This window comes from Dermatophagoides pteronyssinus, unplaced genomic scaffold (assembly GCF_027571235.1).
Source record: "Dermatophagoides pteronyssinus isolate colony J.1.1.1.1 unplaced genomic scaffold, Derpt_VIB-CSIC_2022.12 sq0001, whole genome shotgun sequence".
NCBI lineage: Eukaryota > Metazoa > Arthropoda > Arachnida > Sarcoptiformes > Pyroglyphidae > Dermatophagoides > Dermatophagoides pteronyssinus.
In genome coordinates, this window is record NW_027461525.1 from 661260 (window position 1) to 684333 (window position 23074).

The following is a 23074-nucleotide window of genomic DNA, read 5'->3' on the forward strand; positions in this document are numbered from 1 at the left end:
AAATCTCTATCATTTTTTCCTTGTTGTTGTTGATCCAATTCGTTTAGTTTCCAAAAAAAAAAAAAAAATGAAATTTCATTCATTCATTTCTGACTTTTTTGTTTATTACATTTTCCATTTTTCTCCCCCACTTAATATTCTGTATATGTAAAGTAATAAAATGAACGAAAACAGAACAAAATTGGCTAATATAATATTTGTTCGATCAAAAGATATTAATTAATTGTGTGTGTGTGTGTGTGTTTATGGACCAACCTTTTGTCGTTTTCAAAGTTTCTTTCACATTCATTCATTCACTCTTTATCATTTGATTATGAACCCTAATAATAATAAAATATCACAACGGTCCATTGATTTTTACAACAAAATTCGTTTTACTGAATTTATCCAATTTTTTTTTCTATCCAATTTTTTTATTTGCAACTAATGAAATTCTAGTGTAACAAATAACACAGCAGAGAGAAAGAGAATATATTCTGATCATAAACGTTAACAAGAATAATAATAATAATGAAAAAGCACCCTCCGAAAAAAAAAATCCAAGCTTGGTTCCATTCTTCTTGTTTATTAAATGTGAATTTTTTTTCCGAGTTTTATTTATTTTTTCCATTCTTTCTCCATCATCAAGTTCCAAGATTCCAAAAAAAACTCTAAATCCATCTCCCTCACACTTGCACACCAACCAACCAACCAACCAACCAATCCAATTTGATTTGATGACAGTTTTTGTTGTTGTTTGGTTCACCTTTTTTTCTTTTCTTGTTTTCTATAAAAGTTTGAAACTTTTATTCATTCTGTGTTGTTTTACATTCAGTCAACACTGGATTTTTATTCTATTTTTCTATCGTTGTCGTTGTCGTTGTTGTTGTCATTGTCATCATGTAGTCAGTCAGTCAGTCAGTCAACAATATTCCGTGCTTAGAATAACAAAATATCTCAAACTACGTTATGAATGTGACATTTTTTGCCTTTTTCTCTTCCTTTTTTTCTTCTTTCATATCGAGAACATTGAATAAATTTTTTCTTTATCTTTTTTTTTCCTTGTTCTTGTTCTTTATCTTTATGTTTTTTTTGTTGTTGCCTTTTTACATTCAATTAGTTTTCTTTCTTCTTGCTTGTTGTTCTGCATGTGAAACAATAGTGAAATGAGAAACAAAAAATCACTAGATTCACTTGAATCAATCAATTGATTAGTTGAATTCAATTGAATCGAACAACAGAATTGAAAATATTCATCATTATAATTCTGACTATATGACTATTTTTACCCATTTCGTTTGTTCAATTTATTGTTTTTATGAAAAAGAATCTCATCATTTTCGATCATTATCATTAATGATGATGATGATGAATGGCTGAATTTTTCGTTCGGAAAATTTATTCCAAAATTTTTAAGCCTGCTGGCCATATTTTCAATGTATACATAAAGGCAAATAGGAATTTTTCGTTTTTTTTTTAGTTGAAATCCCAAATCGACACTATTTTTTTTTCTTCTTTTCACTGATGTTTATTCAGTCATGTTGAAATATTTTATCGAGAAAAACGATAGGGTAACATTCCAGGTTCATGACTTTTTGTTTAAACGTTCATCTGATGATAATGATGATGGTAGTGATGCTGAAACAGCAAATTTAATTGCAAATTAAACATTTTTCTTTTTTTGCTTGTAAATTTTCTGTTCAAATTAAGTTTTTTTTTCTTTTGGTCGGACGAATAATGGTAGATTCCGTTTTTGTTTGGTTGCTATACGAAAGTATCCTTGTTTTGTCAAGAAAGAATTGGTAGGAAAAGATGTTTTAAATAAGATTAGCTTTGATCATCACGTACAAGAAACGAACAAATTCTTGGTTGGCATATTCCAAGTATTTTCGTAACCCTTTCGGTTGTTAGATTAAGATTGTGGATTCCACTATTCATTTAACCATTCGATATCATTTGGCCATTCTGTGGATCAATGAATTTTTCATTTTTTTTCTTTGATTAATTAATGGGCGACCAGAAATTTCCCGAAAAAAAGGCGTTGATCATTCACATTCCGATGATTATTGCTTGCTTGTCGAGAGAATTCAGCCAACCAGAAATACAGAATCGACAAATGCTGACAATGATGATGATGAAGACCAATATCCGAAAATGATGTTCCATTTTTTCTTTTCTTTTGTTTTTTTTTCGGATCGATTCGATTATCATCATCAGCTTTTCGTTGGTTGTCATTTTCTTCTTTCTTTTTTTCCAGTTCAGCCATTCATTTCATTTCATTTCATTCATTTATCCTTGTTTTACTTTTTACAATAATGAAAATAATGGCTGAAAGAAAAATGAATGAATCGACCTCGTTTCCACCAATTCCATAATATGGTGGTCTATTATTAAAAAATAGATATTTTTAGTTTTTTTCTTCTTCGAATAAAATATTATCATCATTAAGTCGATGACAATGACTCGCTCGCTCTATTCGACAATTCTCGTTTTTTGTTTTTTTTTGCGAATTCTACCCAGACGAAAGAATATCTCCTCTGTGTTTGCAAAATTCAAACAGACAGAATTTCAACATTTTTTTTTCGTCATTAATTTCCTTTTTTTGCAAAAAAAAAAATCGACATTCGATTAGAATTTTTTTTTTTGGCAATTAATAACCAATGATCTTGAATTTCCGGAATTTTCCTTCATTTTCATGTCTTAAATGGTGTTTGCTTATGCATCAAAAAGTTACTTTTTTTCAATTTTTTTTCTCCTTTGAAACGAAAAATGATGCGAAAAAAAATTCAATTTTTTATGAGTCTATTTAAGGTTGTTTTTTCCTCTTCTTTTGCTCATTTCTGGTTAACGGCTTGACGATCCATTGGTTTTTTCATTCGCTCGTTCTGTGTGCGCGTTAGTGTTGAATATTTAGTCTAAACGAATAAATAAAAAATTGAATATCGAAAACAAGAAGGAAACACTAAAAACACAAATTTTAAATGATGCATCAAGAATGAATAATATTACTGAATAACGAAAATATTTGGCTGCCATTAAAATGTTATGTTTGGTTATTATTGTTACATCAATGTGTGTGGTATATGATGGCTAAACATTATTATTATTATTATGAATAAAGCCAACATTTTCAATTGTTTGTGTGTTCTACTTTCACACACATAAAACAACCATAACAATTTCATTCAATTTTTTTTGAAAAATAATAATAAAAATATCCAATTTACAATAAGATTTATGGATACATCTTTATAATCATCATCATATTTTTGAAGTGAAAAAAAAATTTAAACAACGTCGTTGTTGTTGTTGACGATCGGTTGCATCATTTGGAAATTCTTTGATTCTTCTTCCTTCTGCATGGACACAAAATCACAGAGAATCAGAGACAGTGAGAGAAAATCACACAAAAAAAACTTTCAATGTGAAAAATAGATGAATGATTATACGGTTGAATTGTTATTCGATTTTTAGTTTTATTTTTTTTTCACAAATTCGTTTGTTTGCTGAAAAAAATAGAAAATTTGTTTGTATCCAGAACCAGAAAAACGAGAAAAGAATTCTTTCCACTTTGTCAACGTTACTTTGCTGACTGAAGAAATTTAAAAATCGATTTTTCTCTCACTCAACTTTCATTCAATTTGTTGTTGATCTATCACTATTGCAAATGTTTGAACAAGAATCAAGCGAGAGAGAATAAAAATTTGAATTTTGTCAATTCACAATTCGGCATCTTCTCGATTTGTTGTCTAACAGTAATCATCACCATCCGCACTGTTTTCACACATCTCATTTAAATGCTATCCAAAATATTTATGCAATTGACTTGGTTGACTGCAAAAAATGTGTCTGGATATGAATGAATGAATGAAACCGAATTGAAAGAATTTCTGATTCACTATTCTCGATTTTTGTCTGATGAATAAGATTTTGGTCTTGTAATCAATCATTTTCTGATTATTATTATTGAAAATTTGGTGTAAATCACACTTTTTGATTTAAAGAAAATTGATTCCATTAATCAAATGAAATCTTTCTTTTTTTTGTTGACTAAAATGGAACTAATTGATTTTTTGATTGCTTGATATTTGGACAATGTTTTTCTGGGTTTCAAACAGTGTTTTGCACTGATTTTGTGTTTGTGTGGTCCTCTTTTAAATCATTCACAAACAACAACAACCGACAGATGTCAAAAATCATTCAACCTAAAATCTGGTTAATTGCACATTTGGTTAATATTAGTAATATGATTGGCTTTTTTGACCTTTTTTTTGCTGGCTGGCTAGCTGGCTGACTGGACTCGAATCTCATGTTCAAATTAGCAAATATTACAAGAAAAACATTTTCATTTTGGAAAGCAAATCAACCAACCAACGAAAAAAAAACATCAATGTTTCGAGATAGCCAAACTATTGAATTGAACATTATTCATTCATTCATTCATTTTTCTGTTTTATTACATTTTTTTTTCTCTGTTTTGTTGTGTTTGATGTTTGGGCCATTTCTCATTTTACTCTCTCATCCAACACCGCTTTCTAGCATCTTGGTTTTTCTCTGTGCTGAACATTTTATTGTCATTTTTCATTGTTTTTTCTTTCTTATTGGAAATGTTGCCAATGAAAACAAAATAAAAAACATAAAAATCGTTTTTAGCTATGTAGAATTTTCATTGTTTTGATGATGATCGATATCGATTCTCAAGATAAAGATAAAATTTTCTTTCCTTTCTTTTCTTTCTTCTTCGGTCAACCATTGAAGAATAATAACCAAAGAAGAAGAAGAAAAAAGAAAAAATTCCATGATCTTTATCACTGTAAGTGATATAAATCTGTTGATTTATCAATAATAAATGAATGAATCAAGCAAACAAACACACACATATGTCAGACACATTATTCATTGCATTTAATAGATAAATGAATTGAAGACGAACAAAAATGATTTGCTCCCCAAAAAAACAAAGCGAAACTTTTCCAATTAATCGATTATATAACGCTTCTTCTTCTTCTTCTTTTTTGAAATGTCTATGTACATAGACAAAAAGAATGTGACAGTTTTTTTTCCAGTCGCTTTTTCAATCTCAATCAATTATTGATCAGTGAAAGTTTTCATCTTTAATCGGGCTGGTTGTTTGTTTGGCATTTTTTGTTCGGTTTTGGCATTTTGGTTTTTCTTTTCTCACATTTTTAGTTTACTTTGTTTGTTTAAAAAAAATCCAATAACTTTATGTGTGGGGAGGAAAGAAGAAGTGAAATTTTGGGTGCCATGGCAATTTGTGTATATTTTTTTTCACAATGATCAGTGAACATACCGAAAGTAAATTTTCTTTGTAAAATTTTTTTGTTTTGTTTCTGCATTTTCTTTACTTAAACTTTTTCTCATTCTCATTTCAAGCTAACAACAAAACAGAAAAAAAAGTTATTTCTTTCGAATATTCTTCATTGATGCGAATGAAAACTTTAAAGTTTTTTTTTGTTGTTGTTGTTGATTCTATAGCTGGGAAAATCGACAAAAGAGAAAAAAGAAAAGAAAAATCTTTGTAAAGTTGTTAGTCCATTGAGAATTTTTTTCTTTTCTTGCTAAATTTCTTTCTTTCTTTGGGTTCATCAATAAATAAAATCTGGTAATTTCTTTCCTTGCTGTATTTCCAAAGATTTCGAGGCTAATCACACCCACACTCACAAACATCAGATATCATTGCAGATTCCTTGGGGGTTTTTCTGTTTATCATCTTTCCTAATTGACCAATTTGTTTTTTTTTAAATAATAAGTTTCCTTGGAAAAAATTGTATTTTTTGGTTTTAAAATTTTCTTAAAATTTCAATGAAACAAGCAGCAAATTTTTTTGGAAAAAAATCAATAGATTTTTCAACATGTTTATCAATGATGATGATGATGATGTCTTTTGTGTCAAGATACCAGAATTCTATTAATTCATTGACCCATTCGCTGTCTTTGGCTATTTTGTTGTTATTGTTCAATTCATCCGACTATAGATTGTCCTATCAATGTTGTCTTTATTTTCTTCTTATTTTCAGTTAGATCTAATGGCAAAGATAAAGGACAACGCCAGTTATTTTTCTTTTATATTCGATTGATATGAATCACAGCAAAAAAAAAAGAGACAGTTATAAATTACTTTTTCTTTCCATTCTTTCCATTCAATTCTTTTGTGTTTAGTATAATGGAGTGCAATGCCATGTTCATTACTTTTAGATTTTTGTTGATTCTTGCGATTCTTTAGTTGGTCATTTTCTTCGTTCGTTCAAATCATATCCATTAACTATATGTATTTATATGATCAGTAAGGAAGCTAATTTAATTTTGGTTGGCCAGAATTTCTTTCTTTTGGCACCAATTTTTTTCAGAGGGCAAGAAGCCATCGGGTGTTTGTCTGCTGGGGGAAACTGTCGAATTGAATGAAAGTGTCGGTTTTTTTGTGCAACCGATTTCGAATCGATCGATCGAAGAATCATCGATTACTTACTAGTTTAGTTTGCAATGTGGCCAACCATAATAATCATCATCATTATTATTTGACTGGAAATGAGAAAAAATATGTATCGTAATCGGAAATTGGTAGCCAACAAAAATTGACCAAATTGACTAAAGATTAAAATGAATGTTCATCGTTCATCATCATCATTGGAAATGAGCGATGAGCTAAACAAAAATGACGTTTCACATTTAATTTTTCTGACCAAAGGCTATCAATTAACTAATTATTTTTTTTGTTCGATTCTTATTGATTTTGTCCAAGAAAATTAGTTCCATTTTACAATGAAAATCGACAAAAAAAAACGATAAATCCTTTTTCAAAATTGCTGTTTGTGAGAAACAAAAGGCGAAATTCTGTTGGATCCAACGAAAAATTACGCCCTTTGGCGTCATATTATCTAATTATGATGATCATCATCATTCAATATCGATATCGATATTATGGAACTTCTTTGACGTTTTTCCAATGAATTTGTTTCTTATCACATTACACGCTGTATTGAACGATTCATTCGATCAATTTTTAAACTTTTTCCACTTTTCCATTTTGTTTTTTGTTTTTTGTCGGATTCAATTCAAATCGATTTGTGATTCCAATTCATTCTTTTTTCCTCCTGATCGATAAAATTTTCGTATTAGGCAATCATGCAAGCAGACAAAAAAAACACATAAAAACAAAATTCAAAAGCCTGGCTATACTTTTTTTAGAGAAAAAACAACACAAAATTCTCATTTTGTTTTAGTTAAACTTTTTTTTGTCTACTGATAGAATAATGAACGTAAATGAGTGAAATTTTGTGGTTTTTTATTCTTTGTTCATTGTAAAATGTATGTGGGTAAAAAAGTCAATGGCGAAAAAAAAGTTTTATCAGTTTTTCTTTTGGTCGGTTGGAAACATCCCAAATGTTGGCTTCATTGAATGAATCGATTTTGTGCCGAAAATCCTTCTAAATTCGTAAATACCCTCTCTCTCTCTTCCATAATCACCCGGTTTGAGTATCAAAGACAAAATCCTCATTTTATCACAATGAAAATAGCCACAAAAAAAAAAGTGTTAGGTGATTATTTCTATCATCATCGATTTCGTCAAAGTCTTAGTTTTTTTTCATTTCGTTTTGTTTTTTTTGTTGTTGTTGTCAAGAATTTTAATTCTATTCAACAACAACAACAAGAATACTAAACGAATTCATATTGATTGCCTGGGATTAAGATTTTCATTCAGTAAAAAAAAATGTTAGGCAACTAGAAAATTTGTTACACACACACACAAGGCAAAATGGATCTTATTTTTTATCGAAAAAACAAAAATAAATTCGTTGTTTATACAGGATTTTGGCCACGAAAAAAAAACCACAAATGAAAAATCTACTTTTTTAGTTTATTTTTTTCATTTAAAATGATTACTGACTATGTTTTCTCCCCCCATTTGAAATCCTTTTTTTTGTAAATCCTTATTATTTATTATAATCCAGTCATAAATTTCAATTTTTTTCTTCTTCATCTTCTGTTTCGTTCATTTACACACGAAAAAAAAATCCAAAAGTTTTCATTACAAAATCCAAAATTCTGTCATTTTATTTGATGGAAAAAAACTCGAAAAAAAACTGGATTATGAAATAGTCATCGTTTTGAATTGAATTAACATTTATGCATCCAAGAAAAACAGAAAGAAAAAACAAACAAACAAACAAAAATCTAAAAAATCGTAAAGATTCATGATGATTTATGATGATAATTACATCATTTTTCTAAGAGCTATTAGCAGAAAAAAAAATATTACAATTTTCATTAAAAAAAACAATGTATCTTCAATGACATTATTGACTATCATCATTTTTATTATTATTTTTTATTTTCATTTCGATTGTGTTTACTTTTAGTATATATTTTTTTTTTATCAATGTAAATTTATTATACTGATTCTGTTGGTTATAATTAATTCTGTTGATATATGATGGGAATGATGAGAAATGGAACTGAAGTGAAGTGATTTCGATTTTGATTTTGATTTTTCATTCCACTTTTGTTTTGTGTTTACTTTTCTCTTTTCTCTTTTCGACTATTAAATTGAAAAGTAAAGTTTGTCTTTCTTTCTTGTTAAAATTTATCAATCCAGATAAACAAACATACCGTCATTGGATGAAAATTCCGAGTTGACTTAATGTTCAATATATTGATTCCTGATTCGTGCCATATATATACCTTTTACTTTATTTTTTCCTGAATTTTTTTTATTTTGTATGCTTATGATTAATTGTGTTTTTTTTCTCTCGTTTTTCTTTCTCAATAGTTTCCGCACAACCATATGATCCGGGTACAAATACAATTACCCGTGTAATCAATCCAGGAGATAAAGTTGATATTCCATGTTCAGTAGTAACGCCCGGTGGTTCAGTTAGATGGGCATTAAATAATAAACCAATACCATTGGTAAGTTTTGATATTCATCCATATTGATTGATTATTAATTTTGTTTATTTCCATAAAACAAATTCTAGGATTCAAATCAACGTCGACATTGGAATATATCGAATGATGGTAAAGCAACATTAACTATAAATCGTGTTACAAAAATGGACGCTGGTCTATGGGAATGTTGGAAACTTGATGGTGATTTTAATATTCGACAAAAAGTTCCAATTATGCGAATAGTATTGAATAGTATGTTTGATTTTTGTTTTGGTTAAAACCTCAAACTAATTTCAATTTTCCTTTTTTTTCATTCAAAGATGTACCTGAAGAACCATATCTTGAATTTGAAGGACGTCTTTTATCACCACATAGTACAATATCAGTACGTGCCAATAATTTAATCAAAATTAATTGTGTCATCAAAGGTATGACATCAATGATCAAATCAGTACAATGGTTTGTCGGGCAAAATAATTTTACACATCAAAGTCGTTTATTGATGGAATATTCAGCCGAAGAAGATGTATCATTAACAATATCTGTATTAACATTAAATGTTAGCTCGAAATTTCATCATGAACCATTAATTTGTCAAATATCACATTTAAGTTGGCCAAATATAGCCAATGTTACGGCTAGATTAAATGTTTTATGTAAGAAAATTGATTTATTTCAATAAATCACTGAATTTATCTTTGTATTTTTCACTTTTCTTTACAGACCCTCCAGAATTTTCTATTGTTCGTGAACCAGGATTTGGTTTTCCAATAATCGAAGGAATGGATCTAATATTACGTTGTGAAATTGATGCCAATCCAATGAGTCCAGTTAGATGGGAACGTGATTCTGATCCAAAAATTTCCAATGATTCATTAGCACCTATTGATACAAGTCCAGATGGAACATTGATTATAAGACCAATAACATTAAAAGATATTGGTTGGTATCGTTGTGTAACTGAAAATGAATTAGGTTTTTTCGCTTCGGTTGGATTTTTTATTAATGTTCGTGAAGCATCGGATGAAATGACTGCATTAGTTGATCAATTACGTTCACAAAATCCACATCTTCCATCCATACCAGAATCATCGGATGATTTTCATCATAGATCATCATCATCATCATCATCATCAAATGATTTTCGTAAAATACATGATCATTCAAATCGAGAATCACATTTTCAAGCTTCTCGATCAAATGGACCAGATTTTAATAATGGTTATAATAATCATCAGCCACAAATTTCTTCTTCCTCATCATCATCAAATAATGAATGTTCACCAAATAGTAAATCAATCAATAATGCCGATGGCCGTCCAATAATCGAATCAATAAATTCAACTGTAATTGCATTGATTGGATCACAGATTACATTGATTGCACGTTTTTGTTGTATTCCACGGCCGAAAAAAGTATATTGGATACATAGACATTTAGCAATGATGCCATCACGAATTATTGGCCGATATACAACACGTGAATTGATTATGGTAAACTTTCTAATTTTTGTTCAAATAACCAAATAATTTTTCTTTTCTTTCCCAATTTAGTCATCAAATTCAATGAATTGTTTTACATCAAATTTTATAATCGATTCTATTAAACCAGAAGATGCTGGTGATGTTATGTTTATGGTTTTAAATCAAAAAGGTATTGATCATGCATTAATATCGTTGAATGTTACAATGGCTAGTTATTCTATTTCATCATCCTCATCATCATCATCATCGAATGGTATGTGTATTTATCAATTGAATCGTTATCGTGAAAAATTAATTTTGTAATTTTTTTTTTAAACAAATAGGAATTACAACAACATCGGCTGCAATATCAATGAAAACATCAATATCAATGATATTATTGATTTCAATGTTTAATGTGATATTGAATTATCGGTTTTTGGGAATGAAACATATTATACAAATAAACAACAACAGATAGCAGATGAATTTTTGTTTGGTTTCTTCAATTTTTTTTTCGCTTTCACTCTTAGTCACAATCAATTGATACATACATTACCAAGAGATAAACTATAATTTTGCTATTTATATATGATACAAAATAGTGTAAAACATTTTCTTTTCTTCTGTTTGTTAAATATTCTCATTATTATTAAATATTTTTTCTGCCACCATCAATATTGTTCATTTTGTAAATATAATAAATAAATAAATAAAAACAAACAATCGATTATTTCAATCAAAATATTTTTGTTGTTGTTGTTGTTGTTAAACTTTAGTTGTTTCACGAATGGTTTGCTTTTGCTTTTGATTCGATATTCATCATTTTGTTCTGGTCAAGCAAAAAAACAAAATTGACAATGGAAATTTGTAAAAATTTAAATAAATTATTATTGACAATTATCGAACAGGATGCTAAATTAAATTTAATGAAAAAACAGCTAGAAAATCGAAAGCTTGGTGAAAAAATAAACAAAAACAATCAAAATGAAGAACCTTTGCGAAAAGTAACGATTAAAAAACAACAAATTGAAAATAAACAACAACATGAAAAAAAGGTAATTATTAAAAAACGAAACAATATTCGACAAATTCGTCATTCATTCCGATCATCAAGATCATCATCATCATTATTATCATCATCATTATCATCAAAAAGAACAACAACAACAAAAACAACAACGAAAACAACAAAAACTACAAGAAAAAGTATTTGTAATTTATTTGAAAAAATATTATAATATAATTAAGAAATTAGTTTTTTATTTTTAGGTAAACGAATAAATGATTCATCACAATCATCATCATCATCATCAACATCATCACCACCATCAGTACGAATAATTATGACAAGATCAAGAGCAAGACAGCTACAACAACAACAACAACAACAACGATGATGATGGTGATAATCTTTATTTATTCACATTGTAATAAAATTGAATTATCGATTGATTGATTGATTGGTTGATTGATTGATTGATCTGATTAATCGATTGCCAATATTTAATCCTGATATTATTGCAATTTTAAATTGGTTAATATTTTTATTTATTTATTAAAAAACAAAAGTAATTGAAAAACACAAAAAACATAATGTAATTGATGGCAATCATCATTTTGATAAACAAATTAATTAAAAACAGACTTGTTATTAAAAAACCAGATAGATAACCTTTTGAAAAAAAATGTGTGACAAAAATTAATCAATTTTTATCAACATTTGGTAACTAGGATTCTATAAAAAAAAACAACAAATCAATAGGATCATTGATTTTATCTTTTTCTCTTGTTTTGCTTTTCCTGATCAGAAATCATTTATAAGCTGATCACTTGTTTTTTCTGATTTTTGATTTTTGATTTCAAATGTCAATCGATTATAATCATAGAAATATAAAAATGAAATTTTCAATTTGTTTTCTATCCTTGTCGGTTATATTATCGATTTTTTTATCGGTTTCTGCTCAATCTAGAGGTAAGTCACAAAAAAAAACATTGTGAAAACCTGAATTGTGAATTTTTCATATTGATTTTTTTATTTCACAAAGATCGAAACAATAAACCATATCGTATTGTTTGTTATTGGGGAACATGGGCATTTTATAGACCTGGAACAGGAAAATTTGAAGCTGAAAATGTTAATCCAAATCTTTGTACACATTTAATGTATGGTTTTGCTAAATTACAGAATAATAAAATTGCTTTGTATGATCCTGATTTGGATGATGGTGATGAAGATTGGAATTCTGGATTGAATTGGGGACATGGAATGATACGTCGTATGGTAAATCTTCGTACATATAATCCGCATCTTACAACAATGATATCGATTGGTGGTTGGAATGAAGGATCGGATAAATATTCAATGATGGTTCGTGATCCATCAAGTCGAAAAGTTTTTATTCAATCAGTACTAAATCTTTTGGCTGAATTTGATTTGGATGGTTTAGATTTTGATTGGTATGGTTTTTTTTCGTAAAATTATTTAGTTGATTAATTTTTTTTCCACCATAGGGAATATCCAAGTATGAAAGCTACTGGAGATAATGATCGTAAACCAGGACGAGATGAAGATAAAGAAGATTTTATAACATTACTGCGTGAATTACATGAAGCATTCCAGCCACATGGTTATCTGTTATCATCAGCCGTATCAGCCGGTAAACCAACAATTGATCGTGCATATAATATTCCTGAAGTAAGCAAATATTTGGATTTTATAAATTTAATGTCATATGATTATCATGGTGGATGGGAAAGTCATACCGGACATAATGCACCATTAAATTCATATGATAATGATAATGAATTGGATAAAGAATTTACTGTTACTTATTCGGTTGATTATTGGCTTAGTCATGGTGTTGATCCAAAAAAATTGGTATGTTTTTGATTATTTTCAAAGTTAGCCATGTCTAATCTTTTTTTTCTGGATAATTAATTGATCATGGGAATGCCACTTTATGGTCGAACATTCACATTAGCTGGTTCTGAACATGGTATTGGTGCACCAACTATCGGTAAAGGTGGTAAATCAGGAACAATTACACGTACTATTGGTATGTTAGGTTATAATGAAATATGTGCAATGCTTAAACAAGGATGGCAAATATATCGTGATGAAATTGAACGTATACCGTATGCTGTACATGCTAATCAATGGATTGGTTATGATGATCGTGAAAGTATTAATGAAAAATTAAATTTATTAATGAAAAAAAATCTTGGTGGTGCTATGGTTTGGTCAATCGATACCGATGATTTTGGTGGTCAATGTGAAAATGTTAAATATCCATTATTAAGATCAATATCGAAAAAATTGAATAATGTTGATGGTCCTGATCCGGATATTAAACGTTATCATTATCATAAAACTACTAAACATCCTGATGGAACTACCTCGACTTCAACTACACATCATGATCATGAAACAACAAAACATCATGAAACAACAAAACATCATGAAACTACAACAAGTGGACCGCATGGTAAATTTCAATGTCATTCACCGGGATTTTTTGCTGATCCAGAAAATCCCCGAAAATTTCATCAATGTGTAGATTTTGGTGGTTATTTGAAAGATTATGAATTTATGTGCGGTGATGGTACACATTATGATGAAAAATTACATGTTTGTGTTCGTGGTTGAAATTCAATCTGTTGTTTAATGTTTTAATTTTACTTGTGAATCATTTTAATAAATTTTATAATTTATAATCAATAAATACAAAAATTTTTAAATTAAAAAAAAACAATTAACCGATTGTTAATAAATTTGAATTTGATTCCAAATTACAATGACCACCAGTACCAAGACTATGATCACAAAAATAATCCGGATTACAACAAGTAACACCACGAAATCCACCACAAACTTCACCAATTCCAGCGCATGCTGTTTTTTAGCGGAAAAAATTTTGATTAGATTTCAAGGAGACAAAATACATGAATACAAACTTACTTCCTTGATTGATAATATAACCAAATGTTGAAATGATGAATAAGCTGAATAGGATTATGGTCAGCCATAGAATATAATTACGTAGTGAATTCATATTTTTTTTCGGTTGTTGTTGCCTTGTGATCGAGTTGAAAAACAAATAACTAACAAAAATATTGGGAAAAACATAAATACAAATGCTCAATGCATTAATGTCAAGTAAACAAAGATTCATGAGAAAAAAATTCAATTTGCGATCAGCGATCAATCGGATTGATAAGCTGAATTCAACTTAAAAAGGGATAAACAAAATGACAAATCAAATCAATCGTACATTTTACATTGATAATGAATCGATTGATTGATTTGTAGTAATCAAATCAATCGTACATTTTACATTGATAATGAATCGATTGATTGATTTGTAGTAAACAAATCAAGTAGATAAACAAAAGTTTCCGAAAACAAATTCGGCTAATAGGACACAAACACACACGCAATATACTTGATTGAAAAAGTTTCTTGCTTTTTATTGCTCAATTTTAATTTCAAATTTTTTCTCCCACAAAATACTCGGGAATATTTAACAACAAAAAAAAGTTAAGATTCAAAATGACAGTGTTTTGCATTGTCAACAATGGCAGATTTTGAGTTGATTGGTCAATGATTAACCTCGAAATCGTCCACCACCACCTCGTCCGCCTCGGAAACCGCCACCTCTTCCACCACCACCACCGCGGCCACGACCAAAACCACGACCACCACCACGGCCACCGCCACCACGACGACCACCACCACGTTGAGCCATAGCGAATGGTGCAATCAAAGCCAAAATAACGATCAACAACAGCGAAATTGATAAGATTTTCATTTTTGTTTTTTGTTTTGGAAAAATTTCGATGTTTTATTTTTTTCAAAAGCAGGAATTTTTTTTCTTTTCGTTATCACTTGATGATTTTCTTTAAGAAAAAAAACCTGGCTGCTTTTATATTGGAGTGAAAAAAAAGCAAACCAAAAAGAATTTCACATTATTTCGCCTCATCAGAAGAAATAAGAAAAAAAAAAGAGAGAAAGAAAAAAATGGAATAATCATCCTTCTGGCTGGACGTTAATTAGGATTGTCACCACCAATCAAGAATGAAAAAATATTATCAAAAATCGTTCACGCGGCACTAATATCAAACAACATTATTTCATTTTGTTTAATAATATTCATTTCAAGGGTTTTTTTTCTATACTTGATTTCAGACTTTTTTTCTTCAATTGAATATTTGTAAGATGAAAATGTGCAATAATCATAATAATGATGATTGAAAAAAAAGCAGAAAGCACATAATAATCGATTTAAAATGGTAATTTTTTTCTGTTTGTTTTGTTTTGTTTTGCTTCACCAAAAATGAATATCGCCTAAAGATTTGTCCTTCATTTCTGTTGGTTTTTATTTCAATTTTGCAGGAAAAAAATTTTCCAACTTTTTTTTCGGTAATTTTTGTTGTTGGCTTGATGCAATTCTAATTGGAATTTTTTGATTTGCTTTGATTAGAATAATTTAGTTTTTCCAATAGACATCTCTAATAAATAACTGTGGTTGCCATTCATTCAATCATTCAGTTGAATAATTAGTTATCACCAAAAACCCATTCGAAGATAAGAAATGCGTTATAAATCAATGCTTAAAACTGTGGATTTTTCGATTTGTCTCCAGGATTTTGCTATGCAAAAATAAGCATATGCCACCCAAAAATCATCGATAACACAAACACAAACACCATAAATCAATACGTGTCACCATGAAATTAAAAAAGACTAAAAATTTTTTTAATCAAATGTTTCGCATCATTTACAAATGAAATTTTTTTGTTGTTTTGCAGATAAAGGAGGGAAAGAAATTTCTTAATGGTCATTTGGTTGATTTCAAATTTTTGTTTTGTTTTTTTTTTTGTTTTAAAATGATTTGTTTGGATGATAATAATTTTCCCTCTTCCAGTTGACCTTCAAGCATCTTCAAAATCAATACATATAATTATTTATATAGTCATTGAGGGTTAATTATATTTTGATAAAAAAAAACCTTACCAAAAAAAAAAGTTTTAAAAACCTTTTGTTTTTCATGTATCATTAATCCCGAAGTCAAAATTTCAGATTGGATTTGACTGCCTGGTTAGTTTGTTGATTGATTGATTGATTGAAACTCATTGATTAATCAATCAAATTGATGATGATTTCATTGAACTTACTGATGATTAAAACATAATTGAAAAGATCAAACCATCTTTCATCATGTCATGTCATAATTATTAGTTTCTGCTAAAATGTTGACATTGAAGTCAAACTTTGAATTTTTTTTTTTGTTGTTAAAGGTCAGAAAATTTTTTTGACTTTTTTTTTACAACGAACATCACAGGATGGCAGCACAGGTATCAATAATTTGTTTATTCAAAGATTTCATAAATTCTTTTTGAAACTTAAAAAAAATTGATAACCGAAAAAAAACCGGAAATTTTTTTTTTAGTTCACCACACCATGTCAATCAATTATTGATCATCATCATCGATGAGAAATTTTGCCCAATCAATACTGATTGATGATTGACATGCACACACACACACACACACGCAATCAACCAAACCTAAAAAATAAACATCCTTCCCAAAAATTGTCTTACAAGAAAAAATTTCAATGAAAGAAAAATAATTGCAGGAAAGAAAATAATAATAACAACAAAAAATTCGACCGCACACAAATCAATAGTGATCGATCCCCGAGCATCAACATGGTAAACAAACAAGCAAGCCTAAACATACAATCAAACAAACAATTGAAAGAAAAGAGTTAAGTTCACAATATAATGATGATGACAGGTAAATTTGATTTTTTTCATTCGTTTCAATTTCAAACATTTCAAATTATTATTATTGAATAACCAAAGGAATTGGGCAAAAAAAACGCTAAATAAATTGGACAGGAAAAAATTTGAAAACAAACACGCGACCATCGCCATAAGCAAATAAAACATTTGTGTCTAAACTAAAAATCTTTTTTCAAAGGTTTTCAAATTCTTTTCTATTTTTTTTTATCTTGGTTAGCTACTGATTTTGTTTTTGGCTTGTTTCGTTTCTTCTCAAGCCAGTCAATCAATTACACCCAAATTGTTGATGATTTGGAAAATTTATGTTTCCTTTGTTTTGGTTTTATTTGATTTCTTGGGTAAATGTGGCTGCACATTGGCGAAAAAAAAATCAGGTGAAAACGACCGTGTGGTCAGGTATGGACACGCGTTTTTCAATTCTGGTTTTGGTTTTTTGAAAAAAATTTTGTTTGATTTGTTTCTGTGATGATGATTATGATGGCCAGACTTTTGCTTCTTATTCCCTACTGAGAATTGAATGAAAAAAATTCCTAAAATTTATGATAATAAATTCCATAAATAATGTGATAAATATCGTAATTTATTTTCTTTTCAATCGTTTATTTGTTCAGCCAAAACAAAGAAACAAAACAAAAAATGGATCAATAAATAAACACAGATGGTTTGAGTATTTTTGTTAGACGTTGGTGATAAGCAATAGCCATTATTTTTTCCATAGGAACTAATGGTTCTTTTTTGTCAATGGAATTGATATAGCAGGTATAAGCCAAAATTGCATGAAAGGAATCAAATTTAGAATCTATTAATGAAAATCTATCAGCGGCAAATGTTAATTGATTTCATTCAACAATAATAAAAAGCATGAATATGACAATTTTGGATAAAAAACAACGATATTCATCATCATTTAAACAATTAACAAGGAAATTTACCTATTCAAATATAATTTGGTGGTCATTTCGTTTATTAATTTATCAAATTTTATTATGGATAGCTATTTGGTCAATTTATCAATCACATAAACAATTTAAAATTAAAACAGCTGATCATCAAATGAAACAAGAAGATGAAGTTGAATTTCCAGCCATTACAATTTGTGCACCGACTATTGTTACACCGAAATTATTGTCAGGTAAGCATATTGTAATTTTTTTTAAGAAAAAAAGGGAAATCAGAATTGAAATTTCATTTATGAAGAATTTTATCCAGAATTTGCTACAATCATTAACGAAAATATGGATAAACAATCGGATTTACTTTATGATGAATTGAAACACTATGAATCGAAAATAATGAAAAAACATACCATCGAAGCAATTGTTAATAATTTTAGTGCAAAAATTGATAATGTAATACGTTCATGTCGTTATCAACCAATAAGATTTCGTTATATAAATCAATCATATCGATATGTTCCTGAATTAAATTGTTCATTAATATGGCCGATTTTGGATAGCGTATTTGCAGGTAAAAAATGTTGGACATTTTTTAGCAAAATGTTGCATAATAGTGAAGATTGGAAACATCGTTTACCTAATGTTACCGGGAAACAAATACCAAAACATCATGATGATTATATTGTAAATAATATTTGTTGTAAAATTATAACTATTCAATTGATTTTGATGATGATTCTTTGTTTGTTTTTTTTCTAAATTATTTTTACACATACAGAAATTATGTGAAAAAATTTTCACACGAATGATATTTGATTATAATCCTTCCATTACTATTGAATTGGAACTTGCTAATGAACAATGGAAAAATTGGGCAAATCCACAAGAAATTGGTATTGCTGGTTAGTATTTTGTTTAATTGTTTGTTAAATCCTATCGTTTGGTTGCATTTTAATCAAATTTGTTTCCGTTTTCAATGAAAAAAACAAACATCTAGTACATCCACCTGAAATATTACCCGAATTAAAACATTTTGTTTATTATAAACTAAAACCTAATCATATGATGGAAATTTCATTGACAAATCGAATAATTAATGAAACAGATTATAATTCAAATTGTTTTCATTATACAAAAGAAGAAATAACTTCATATGAAACATTTCAATCATTTGATGTTTGTGTTAATATGTGTATCAATTTGAAATTCTATTTTACAAATGTATCTTGTTTTTCCTATTTTCGTATGGTTACAATAATCAATTTGAAGGGTGTAGAAAAATGGGCTAAACTTTGTCCTCATGAACAACAGGTAATTCAAAAAATCAATTCATCAGCTTATGATTGACATATCACATTTTTATAATTATGATTCGTTTTTTTTTCTTTGATATCAAAGGATTATCTGGTATATCTTCAACATCGAAATAATTGTATTGAATATTGTGATAAAGATTGTATACAAAATAATTTTGATATTGATTTTCATCAAACAAAAATTCAACCACCAAACGGTACCAATGCATATTCACAAATTCATATACGTCTTTCAACATTTCCATTTGAAATTTATAGCCATAGAAATTTAATGTCAAATATTGAAGTATTTGGTATAAATGGTGGACATCTGGGTTTATGGCTTGGATTATCTGTTATTGTTATTTATAATGTTATTATCAATTATTTGTTACCATTTTTAAAACTTTTAGTCTGTATAATTGGTAAAAAATTACGATTATTATGTTTACATTTCACTTATCGATGCATTAGACATTCAAAATCATATGATATGTAATACTGATTGATTTTCAATAACACTTATTTTATCCCTTTTTTTTTGCCTATTTATTTGATTTGAACATATGTCAAAAACAAAAAACAAAACAATTTTTCCAAATAGATTTTGTTTTTTTTTCTAGGAAAATTTTCATTTATTAAAAATTATCCATACAATTCATAAATGATAATGATGATTAAAATGAATTGTAAAAGATTTTGGTTAAAATTTTTTTGGTTTTTAATTCGTTTTTTAATATATGGTGGTTTAATTGTATGGACAATATACTGTATGGTAATGGTTAAATTAAGATCAAATTTATTCATTGTTCATATGGATCATTTTGATGCAAATGAAGCTGATTTTCCTGCAATTACAATCTGTGCACCATCAATTTTAACACCAGAAACTATTGCATGTATGCATTATGTATTTTTTTCAATGTATTTGTTTTTTCATTTTTTTTCATTTTTCCCCTCTCAAATTTAGATTATGATGAAAATTTTGCAAATTTTCTTGAAAAATATGAAAATGGTGATTTCAAAAAAATTCCCGAAAAAGAATTGAGAAAAATATTTCAAAATTTTGAATCTTCCTTGCTGGAAAAGATGTCAACATATGATTTAATCAATGATTTTAGTGCAAATCATTCATCAATCATACGATCATGCAAATATAAACCAATAAATTATCGAAGAATGGATAATATATCGGAAGAATATTTAGGACCAATTGATTGTACAATGATTAAAGCATATGTACCAAGTATTTATTTTGGTAGAAAATGTTTTACTTATTTTTCCAATTTAGTTGATATGTCTGATGATTGGCGACATATAATACCGAATACAACAACGAATTGTTCAACAACAGAAAAATGTTCAAAAATATATATCATTGATAATTTGAATGATATTTATTCAAAATTATATACAAGAATGATTGCTGATTTTAATCCAGAAATTCTGATCGAAATCGAAGCTAATGATGATGTTTGGAAATTTATGAATATTGATAGTTTGTTTTTGTTTGCAAGTATGTAAATGTTTTTGTTTTACTAAAATAACATTTTTTATTTTTCGTAAATTTTTCCCATAGTTCATAAATCAAATGAATTACCATCGATTGAAGATTTTAATCAATATTCAGTAGTAAATAATAATCGTTTGGATATTAGTTTTACATTTACAAAATTAGATGTAACATTACATTCATATTGTAAAAATTATTATTTTGATAATATACTTTATTCAAATTATCGTAATCGTGATGAATGTTTACGTATTTGTATTCTTGGTGATTATTTTCGAGCAAATATTACCTGTCATTATTATTTTCCACCAATTATGCTTGAACATTTATATGGTGGTCAAAAACAATTAACAGTATGTCCACATGATCAACAAGATTATTCAAAATATTTATTTTATAAAAATCTATGCGAATTTCATTGCCAAAATGAATGTCAATTGGAAAGAATAGAAACATATTCATTATCAACAAAATTTTCATATGAAACAACAAAAAAAACTTATACACAATTTCGTATACAATTTTCAACATATCCAATTCAATCAATACGTTATCGTATAGTTATCGATGATAATGAATTATTGGCTATATTTGGTGGTCATCTTGGTCTTTGGCTTGGTTCATCCGTCATTTTTATTATCAATGGTATAGCATATGTTTTTATGTTTATTTTAAGAATATTTTTAAAAATATTCTGTATACATCGTATTGCAAAATGGTTACTAAAACATTTTGATTGATTTCTGTTGTTGTTTTTTGTTGTTGTTGAAATTAATATAAAAAAAAATCTGTGAATGTAGATTAATCATAATGATTGAATGGAATTTCAATGAAGAAATAATCATTAAAGCGAATGTTTTTTTTTGCTTTTTAATCAATTCCCTGTCTATTTCTTGATTCATAATTATCATCATCATCATAGGTAATTGGAAACAAACAAACGAAAAAACAGACAATAATAATAATGGCAGACCAAAAGAACGAAAATTCTCTCTCTGAACAATCATTATCATCAAAATCATCATTATCAATTGAAATTGTCGTGATGGTTGATGATAATGAATGAATGAATGAAATTCCAAGTGATATATTGATTGTGTGTATTTTCAATATATAGATGGAAAAGAAGCAAATAAGAAACTATGCAAACATGAGAAACAAAACAAAACGAAAAAAAAAATGCAATGAATTTCTTTCTTATTTGTCATTATCGATATTTTTTTTCATTTGCAATATTTTCATGGTTCAATACATTTATGTAAAAGTTTTGGGCTATTGCTCGAATCACAAATCATAATCAAATCAATAATGATCATCATCTATGAACATCAGCCAATAATAATGATGATGATGATGATCGAAACAATGTAGAAATTATTATTTCATTGATTTCATTTGATAATCGACATTTTACAGATCGAATGCAATGAATGGAAAGAATGTTATGAACAATTATTATTATTATTGCCATAAGAAAAAACAAAAAGAAAAAATCTGATTTGTAATTGCATGCGAAGAAAATGATGATGATTAATGATTAAAATGGCTTGTCAAATGTGGATTGTCTTGTATAAAGACAAAACGCAAAGAGAGAGAGAGAGTTCAAAGTTCAAATCTATTTCCTTTCAATTTCATATTAAAGGCATCAATATAATTTGTGAAATCGATAAAGATGCTATTTGTATGGATTTCTTTAGATTTATAAATCAATTTGTAATTATTAGAGCAAAAATAAAGCGATCACACACACACGTGCGCAGACACAGGTAGTTGTGATGTAACAAAAAACATAAAAATTGATTCAACCTTGATCTTTTGACCTTTAAGTAATACCAAGGATATTTAAGATGGTTAGTTCAATCAATCGATGGTCGTAGTGTTCCAATTGATTGATTTTAATTGATTACCCTACATCATTATCATCAATGAACCGAACCGAAAAATCAAAAATCAAAAAATAATTATCATTTCATAATCGACAAGTGAAAGTGTTTTTCACATCAAATCCGAGAGAGAGAGAGAGGTCAAACCGAACAATTTTTTTTCACATAGTCACGAAATAATTCATGATTTGTGAATCAAATTGATTGATTTTCAAATTGAGAAGAAATTCCACTGATAATTTTCAATTGTGAAAACCAAACTAACGAAAAAAAAATTAGTTCAATTCAATTCGTGTGGTTTTTTTAAAATTAAAAAACATTTTTTGGTC

At 28.1% G+C, this 23074-nt stretch overlaps 4 protein-coding genes across 7 annotated transcripts in view; 3 read left to right on the forward strand and 1 right to left on the reverse strand.

Moving 5' to 3' along the window:
* The window catches only part of LOC113788894 (uncharacterized), a 62616-nt gene extending 50578 nt beyond the window's left edge, over positions 1–12038 (forward strand). The window contains exons 1-8 of one of the 3 annotated variants that reach the window (XM_075824390.1): positions 4645–4792; positions 8768–8907; positions 8976–9138; positions 9207–9542; positions 9610–10379; positions 10440–10623; positions 10694–11558; positions 11608–12038. In XM_075824390.1, coding sequence (XP_075680505.1) covers positions 4657–4792; positions 8768–8907; positions 8976–9138; positions 9207–9542; positions 9610–10379; positions 10440–10623; positions 10694–10830 — 1866 coding nt within the window. In that variant the 5' untranslated portion in view covers positions 4645–4656 and the 3' untranslated portion in view covers positions 10831–11558; positions 11608–12038. Of the gene's footprint in view, positions 1–4644; positions 4793–8767; positions 8908–8975; positions 9139–9206; positions 9543–9609; positions 10380–10439; positions 10624–10693; positions 11559–11607 lie in introns of those variants that run through there. The other 2 variants (XM_075824386.1, XM_075824389.1) reach the window with 2 other exon arrangements.
* Positions 12039–12182: 144 nt separating this feature from the next.
* On the forward strand, positions 12183–14104 carry LOC113788895 (chitinase-3-like protein 1). The gene is given in 3 exon segments (XM_075824394.1): positions 12183–12324; positions 12398–12809; positions 12864–14104. Coding segments are annotated over 3 exon segments (1656 nt in total). The 5' UTR covers positions 12183–12215; the 3' UTR covers positions 13999–14104.
* Positions 13995–14537, reverse strand: LOC113788898 (uncharacterized). The gene is made up of 2 exons (XM_027338359.2): positions 14311–14537; positions 13995–14244 (listed from the first exon to the last, which is right to left on the reverse strand). Exons 1-2 carry the CDS (start codon positions 14522–14524, stop codon positions 14105–14107), a joined length of 354 nt encoding a protein of 117 aa, XP_027194160.1. The 5' UTR covers positions 14525–14537; the 3' UTR covers positions 13995–14104.
* A 3449-nt stretch (positions 14538–17986) lies between these two features.
* Positions 17987–21790, forward strand: LOC113788893 (uncharacterized). Of its 2 annotated transcripts, XR_012846213.1 has the most exons (6): positions 17987–18290; positions 18356–18738; positions 18833–18956; positions 19052–19365; positions 19453–20248; positions 20320–20461. XR_012846213.1 is itself a non-coding variant. In XM_027338354.2 (3 exons), exons 1-3 carry the CDS (start codon positions 20014–20016, stop codon positions 21600–21602), a joined length of 1455 nt encoding a protein of 484 aa, XP_027194155.2. In that variant the 5' UTR covers positions 19867–20013; the 3' UTR covers positions 21603–21790. The 2 variants fall into 2 exon arrangements, 1 of the variants encoding a protein (XP_027194155.2); XM_027338354.2 differs by lacking the exons at positions 17987–18290; positions 18356–18738; positions 18833–18956; positions 19052–19365 and adding an exon at positions 20929–21790 and having other exon boundaries at positions 19867–20248; positions 20320–20865.
* Positions 21791–23074: the final 1284 nt, after the last annotated feature.

Coding starts and splice junctions, on each gene's coding strand:
- LOC113788898 (XM_027338359.2), bottom strand. CDS start 14,524: ATGAATCTTTGTTTACTTGACATTAATGCATTGAGCATTTGTATTTAT. Junction 14,245..14,310: donor TTATATTATCAATCAAGGAA/GTAAGTTTGTAT, acceptor GCTAAAAAACAG/CATGCGCTGGAATTGGTGAA.
- LOC113788893 (XM_027338354.2), top strand. CDS start 20,014: ATGATAATGATGATTAAAATGAATTGTAAAAGATTTTGGTTAAAATTT. Junction 20,249..20,319: donor AACACCAGAAACTATTGCAT/GTATGCATTATG, acceptor TCTCAAATTTAG/ATTATGATGAAAATTTTGCA. Junction 20,866..20,928: donor TAGTTTGTTTTTGTTTGCAA/GTATGTAAATGT, acceptor TTTTTCCCATAG/TTCATAAATCAAATGAATTA.